The 7636-nt window shown below is 43.9% G+C and overlaps 1 protein-coding gene across 1 annotated transcript in view; it reads right to left on the reverse strand.

Annotated features, from left to right (window-relative positions):
- WNT9A (Wnt family member 9A) overlaps window positions 1-7636 on the reverse strand; it is a 93014-nt gene that overhangs the window by 4812 nt on the left and 80566 nt on the right. The window contains exon 3 of the mRNA XM_018558642.1: window positions 2964-3226. Within this exon, the coding sequence (XP_018414144.1) occupies window positions 2964-3226 (263 nt within the window). The remainder of the gene's footprint in view (window positions 1-2963; window positions 3227-7636) is intronic.

Raw genomic sequence — 7636 nt, forward strand, 5'->3', positions numbered from 1 at the left:
CCCCCACCCCTTCCAACCTCCCCATGGCCTCAACCACACCTTCTAACCTCATCATGGGCCCCACCACACACCTTCCAACCCCACCATGGCCCCCACCACACCTTCCAACCACACCATGGCCCTCACCATGGCCTCAACCACACCTTCTAACCTCATCATGGTCCCCACCACACCTTCCAACCCCACCATGGCTCCTACCACACCATGGGCCCCACTACACCTTCCAACCCCCCAATGACCCCCTCACCTTCCATCCCCAAAATTGCCTTCCACCACCACTTCCAACCTCACCATCACCCTGCCACCACAACTTCCATTCCCACCATGGGCCCCAACCACACCTTCCTTCCCCAACATTAGCTTCCAATCTCAGCACACCTTCCATCTCCACCATCACCCCGCCACCACACCTTCTATTCCCACCATTGCCCTCCACTACACCTTCCATCCCATCCAGAGTTTCTGCCCACAAAAAATACTTGGATTTTTTTAAACTTCTTATATCCCACCCATGTTTTCCACCATCTCTTATAGCCCCCAAATCATTTTTTTTAACCAATTGCTGTATCTCATATTCATTCATCTCAAACTATACCTAAAACTAATACTTTTTTTTTCTTCTTGTTTTGGATACAATGGTGAGGGGTTAGAAACCAGTGAGCAGTCTTTGTCCCTCTTAGTGAGATTTATGCTCTGCTCTAGTCGGCATAATGAAAACCAGCGAGATATCACTTCTCAGTTCGCGCGGTTAGGGTCTGGAACTCGCTGCCTCAAGCAGTGATTTCCGCGAATAGTCTGGAATCATTCAAGAAGCTCTTGGACGATTTCCTGAGAGACCGTAATGTACAGGGGTACAGGTACTCTTAAGAATGAGAACACTCAGGGACCTATACACACACACAATAAAGTTGGACTTGATGGACTTATGTCTTTATTCAACCTCAAATACTATGTAACTGTCACTAGAAATTGAATAAAGTAAAAGTAGGGAAACTTGTTCCAGTGACTAACAGTCTAAAAAGGATTTCCTTCACATCTCCAACTCCTCTTGTACCTACAGAACAAGTGAAAGAAAATCTGCAACATGGAACACAGAAGAAAAAAAACCTTATTTAATCTATCCAAGAATAAAAAATAATAATAAAGTTTTGGCTTTAGATATACTTTATTCTTATATCTGGCTACTTATCCATCTTTGTACTGATCCATGTAATAGCTCTATTTGGAGGCCTCAGCTATTTGATTTCTTAGCACAGGAAAGGGTCGGAGTTAGAGAGGGAGCTGAGCCCTTGTCATAAGTGAAGAGGAGGCGAGCGAGGAGGGGGGGCAGCGTTGTCTGGCTGCCAGAAACGGGACTTTGCTTTCTCCGAATAAAACAGCTGAATAACTAGAGGGTTTTATTTGCCAATAGAGAGGAAATTGCGTTTTTAATAAGAGCTCCATTCACGTCCCAGACATCTCAAAGAAGAAGCTCTTGGTTTAATCACTCCGGCTAATGGCAGACAGGCTGTCCCTTTCATTAGCGGTTGAGGTCACCCAGAAAGCCCCTTCGGAGACACAATAGGTCCAAAGGCGGCACTTGATGATTTCATAATCTGTGTCATGCTTTCTCAAACAGCAGGGAGACGGGTTACAAGGGCCAGATTTCCCCCGCTGAATCACATTAAGCTCCTCTCGCGGTTTACTGACACACAGAGACAGGAAGAGCAGATAGAGATCTCAGCAGTCCAACAGCTCCGGACACCTGTTCCCATCCGCCGCGGCTCCTCGCCATCGGATCCCCATTTAGGAACGGTGCTGCTTTTGTTTGTGAGGTTACATAAACTGCTGTCTGTTCGCTAATTATTTCACTGACATCAGGAATGGTGTCCTGCCAGGGGACAAACTACTGGCGCTGTTGTGTCAATACATTACTACCAAAATATTAAAGGGCCTATTTACACTATTGCATTAAAGTAATGCATGCATTAAAGCAATGCACATTACCAGGGCCATCCCTACAATGAGGCAGCCAGAGGTGGTGGCCTCAGGCGGCACCCGTTTGGGGGGACACCAAGTGGGGATGGTTTGTGGTGGGGGGCAGCCACAGCGTCCCAGGTTTCTAAGAGCTCTTAGCAACCTATGACACTTTGTCTGGCATCCTGATTAGCTCACAGACGCCACTGGGTTGGGTCCTGCCGAGCTCCTGGCAACCAATGGCATCAGTGAACTGGGTGGCATGCAAGACAGAGCCGCTGACCGAGCTTGTTAGGGTGCGTTAGTAGCCCATTCATTTTATTGGGCTGCCTTAAAGCAAAGCATGCCAATGTGAGACATAAATGCCCGTTAACACATGTATCAATTCAAGTGTATGTGAACCTTAATGAACTTATTGGCTCCCTTTTGGTCTGCTAAATTTACCACCATGGCCCCCATGACACCTTCCAACCCCACCATGGCCCCCATGACACCTTCCAACGCCACCATGGCCCCCATGACACCTTCCATCCCCACCATGGCCCCCATGACACCTTCCAACCCCACCATGGCCCCCATGACGCCTTCCAACCCCACCATGGCCCCCATGACGCCTTCCAACCCCAACATCACTCCACTATTGTTACACCACCACCACACCTTCTATCCACTGTTAAATATACCAATGAAAGTGTTCTTATATCTGATAAGGGCAAGAAACCAGTGAGCTGATAATCTGTGCTAAACTTATCACCTACATTGTTCTCTTTGGGGATTACAGAACCACCCAACCCCGTGTTATGTAGATCAGAAGGTGCAAGTAGCTGGTCTTGCCTAGGGCGCAAAATGTCTAGCACCAGCCCTGACCATAGGGCGGGAAATGTATTACTGGCAGGGTAATCAGGTGAAAATAAAGGGAGTGGGAAGGGGCAACATGTGAAAAAAAGGAACAGTGCAGCCATTACATCTAAGCTGCAGTAACAAGTTCTATACCGTGATGCACTTACCTTAATTCCCACGTTCGTATTGTGTAAATCCACGCGGGCTCGGAGGTCCCTGTCGGACTTTTTCCCCAGGAACTCCTTTACAAACTTGTTGCTGTATTTCAGGTTGTCCCCGCAGCCTCCCCACTGCCAGGCCTCCCTGTTCTCCAGGTCTGGAGCCTCATCGCATGTGCAACGCTCCATCCTGCCCGCGCTGCACGCCTTCGCCATGGCATGTGTTAGCCCCGCTGAGGAGATGGCATAAAGGAACGCCGTTTCCTTAAAACCTGCAAAGGGAGGAGAGGGTTAGGCTGATTTAATATGATTGCTTATAACATCAAATAGGAAGAAAAATGAAACTGCTGCATTTTTGCTACAATAGAACATAAAGCTGTGATTGGCTGTAGACTGGATTAGTCCTTTTATTGTAATATTTTCCCTGGACAGCTTAAAGCAATATTTGGAGAGCTGCATTCCTTTGTAATAAGTATACACACGCACACAGGTATAGTTAGTGTTACATGCATTACTGTTCTGTGCTTGCCAGACACTACATCTGAAATACATATTGTTTTTTTTACTGTTCTCCACTACAACACACGGGTGGAAACTGGCCTCCGCTACAACACATGGGAGGAAACTGGCCTCCTCTACAACACACGGGTGAAAACTGGCCTCCGCCACAACACACGGGTGGAAACTGGCCTCCGCCACAACACACGGGTGGAAACTGGCCTCCGCCACAACACACGGGTGGAAAATGGCCTCCGCTACAACACAGTAAAAAAAATTGGCCTCCACTATAACACATAGATGAAAAGTGCACTACTGAAATTAATGGCAGTGAACAATGCTCAACATTCTTTAGCTTTATCACAGAAAAAAACCCATCAAGAAAGTCAAATATGAACTTCCAGGACAAACCATATTCGCACTGCATCTTTGGGGCAGTGGTCGTTTGTGGGCTCACTTTGGTTTGCGGTATGAGCATTTAAACACAGTGACCGAGGAATTGTAGTAATGGGGCTTCGGGCTCTCTAGTATCATCTCACGTTGAATACTAGAGACATAGCCCGATACAATGTACATTAGTATATTTCTAGGCTGAATTCTCCTTCAATTAACCTTTTAGTGTGTTCAACAGTTACACTTTATTATTACTCTGGGCTCTTCTGTAGCTCTAAATGATGACGGGACCAGCCGGTGCTAGGGAACAAGTTAACCAAAGGGAAAAGTTAACTAAATTGTGATCTCAGTCACTGAAGTGGAACAAGATCACAGGGACTCATTTGCCGGGGTCACAGGTCAGCGTGGATACACAGACACCGCTCTGGGAGACTGAGGAGCCATTATGGGCTTACAGCACTAAAGACTTAAAACGGGTTATAGCCAAGAAAATCTTTCATCAAGAAGAAACAAAGATCTGAAAAGAAATCCCATTTTTAAAAAAATATTTAAAAAATATAATAATAATACAAATAATAAAAGTCAACAACCAAAATAAAAAAAGAAGTCACAAATAGAAATCCAAAAAGTAAATTAGATATATAGAAAACAAAAAGAAACATAGCACACACAACTGCTATACAACCTCAGCAGACTTCTCTGTACAAAGCTGGAAAGTTCTAGACAATTTTACTATTTGATTTTTGGTCTCTGGTTTACAGTTTTGTGTATCTTTATTTTTAATAAGCACACAAAATTGTAAAATGGACACCTGACAATTTTCAGAACAGGGTATTTTACCTAGCTGCCTCCTCAATTACACAGCAACTCCTGGCTGTCATTTTGACAGTCAGGAATTGCCAGCAAGTACAGAAGCTGAAGAAGCTGCTACTGTTAAAAAATGGACCAGCCTGTCACAGGGTTTATAAACATTGATCAGAGGAAGATAGAGAGATACAAAGTAACATTGTTCATAAACATTGATCATACAAAGTAACATTGTTCATAAACATTGATCATACAAAGTAACATTGTTTATAAACATTGATCAGAGGGGAGATAGAAAGATACAAAGTAACATTGTTTATAAACATTGATCAGAGGAGATAGAGAGATACAAAGTAACATTGTTTATAAACATTGATCAGAGGGGAGATAGAAAGATACAAAGTAACATTGTTTATAAACATTGATCAGAGGGGATAGAGAGATACAAAGTAACATTGTTTATAAACATTGATCAGAGGGGATAGAGAGATACAAAGTAACATTGTTTATAAACATTGATCAGAGGGGATAGAGAGATACAAAGTAACATTGTTTATAAACATTGATCAGAGGGAGATAGAGAGATACAAAGTAACATTGTTTCTAAACATTGATCAGAGAGAGATAGAGAGATACAAAGTAACATTGTAAAGCTGGCCATTTTCTCTTGTTCAGGCCCGCAGCTGAATGAGAAAGAATGTTCGACTTCCTCGTCCATGCGAAACCATGTTTTTTCCCCTCTCAAATTAACTTTGTTCATTTCTTCATTTAACTTATCAGTCCTGATTGACAAGTGATTATAATGTCTTCCTTATATTGTAAAGTGCTGCGCAAACTGTTGGCGCCATATAAATCTTGTATAATAATAATAATATACACACACGGTTATCCCAAGTCAGCATTTCGCAAACCTTTTCAGTCACAGCGCCCTTTAAAACTATGCAAAATCTTGAGGCACCCCAGTCTAAAATGTAATGGATTTTAAAGGGGGGGGGGGGGAAAAAATGCCAAAAATACAAAAAAAAGGTTCCCCCCTTCACATCAAAGTCCTGCCTTCAAATTAGGGGCTCCCCTTCACATCAGAATCCTCATCTTTCTCATCAGAGTTCACCCTTCACATCACAAGGCTGCTTTTATAATCAGAGTTCCCCCTTTTACATCAGAAGCCCCCTCCACATTAGAGTCCTCAGTTCTATGCTCTTAAATTTTCAAGGCACCCTTGAGGAAGCCAGAAGGCACCCTGGTTGGAAAAGGCTGTAGTTCTAGCCGACCTGTGACAATGAGACTGTAGTAGCTCAGTAGTTTGGGAGGTGAGCGAACACATACCGGCGTTTGCTCACCTCTCGATCCTGTCACGGCTCTCTGCTTCCCCCCTACCCGCTCCGATCCGCCAGCGCTGACTGGTGGATCGCACGGGGGAGGGGGCGGGTACAGCTGGCTCTGCCTCTAGGCAGAGCCAGCTGTCAGTCACGCAGCTGGGCGGATCCCGGCACAATTGTCGGGATCCGCTTCAGCTGCGGCGTCTCGGTATACCGCAAGCAGCAGCTCGCGGTATACTGCGGCGTCTCCGTATAGCCTAGGGTGACGGGAGGACGCTAGTTTGTGTCCTCCTGTTACCCTAAGGAGAACTATGGGGAAAAGACTTAACCCCATAGTTCTCCTTTAACCTTTCCGAGCCTCCTGATTGCCTTAGTTACCAATCTATAATATAAAGAGGACCAACAAGGAGGTTATGGAGGTAACACCTGAGCTAGACTTTTACCATGTGAGATCTTCTATCACCGGGCTAACGTTGGATCCAGTGATCATTTGAACAGTTTTCACAAAGACAAATCCATGCATTTTATTTTCATAATATAACCCAAGTCTGACTTTCCCAGGATTTTGACCTGTTTGAAGGCAGTATAGCATGTACCCACATCCCTACACAAAGCCAACTTTGGTCCTCTTGACCCCCAGAAGTACCCCAGGTGTCCTTTTTTGGTGCTTCCTTTGACCTCCACGGTTAGCTTACATAAAAGCAATGCAAAAATGTCAGATATCTTCGAGAGCGTACAGGAAATGCACGCCTAGGTGTGAATGTCAATAGCAGCTCCTTCACACAATGCATTAGGTAATGTTCCTTTTGTTTAGGGCTATAGTGGCCCTGAAGTACTCAATGGAGTACCTGTCACTTTCGCTGTCTGCGCTGTGACGATGTCGGGAGGAGTATATACGCAGGCCAAGTCAAGCAAGGAGAGCCGCTCAATGCATTTCTCATGGGTCAGTTGGGAAGGAGCAATCCTTGTTTGTATGTCAGCAATTAACTTGTCCGGGTCACAAAGTCATTGCTGAAGCAGATTACTGGTGAACCCTGCAATGCGCAGCAATTATTCAGCATCATTAAGGGCATACGGCCCTCAGGGCTCAGGGATAATACATTTACAAACTTCAAGGGGAACTGCAACTATAAAAACAACAACAAGCCATAAAAATAACTACTTTTGAGATTTATAAATGCTTTTTATTTCCGTATTAATAACCACACCAGACAATGAGCTAGATTTTCCCAATTGTTACAAAATTCTCTATGCCGAGGACCACATGCCACATCCTGCCCAAAATCCAACGTGTACAATTGCATAGTATCCCGTCATTAACATTTCAAGGCTGGATGATTAAATTGCTGAGATGTCACAATACAGGCGGTGCCTGGGTTACATACAAGATAGGGACTGGAGGTTTGTACTGAAGTTGAATTTGTATGTAAGTCGGAGCGGGTACATTTTTTAAGTGTAACTCCAGATAAAAAAACAATTTTCTAGTTTTGGATAGCATAGGGAAGGGTTACATTTGTTTTGCTCTCTGTTCCCGTTGTACAGAAGATTGTAATGTAATTTAAAAAAACTTTTATTTAAAATGACACCAAAAAAGTTTTTTCTATTTTTAATTTTATTTTATAAACTATTTTTAATTTTTATTTATTTAACTTTTTTTTTTTTTTA

The sequence above is a fragment of the Nanorana parkeri genome, unplaced genomic scaffold (assembly GCF_000935625.1).
Source record: "Nanorana parkeri isolate BGI_ZX_2015 unplaced genomic scaffold, ASM93562v1 scaffold351, whole genome shotgun sequence".
Taxonomy (NCBI): Eukaryota; Metazoa; Chordata; class Amphibia; order Anura; family Dicroglossidae; genus Nanorana; species Nanorana parkeri.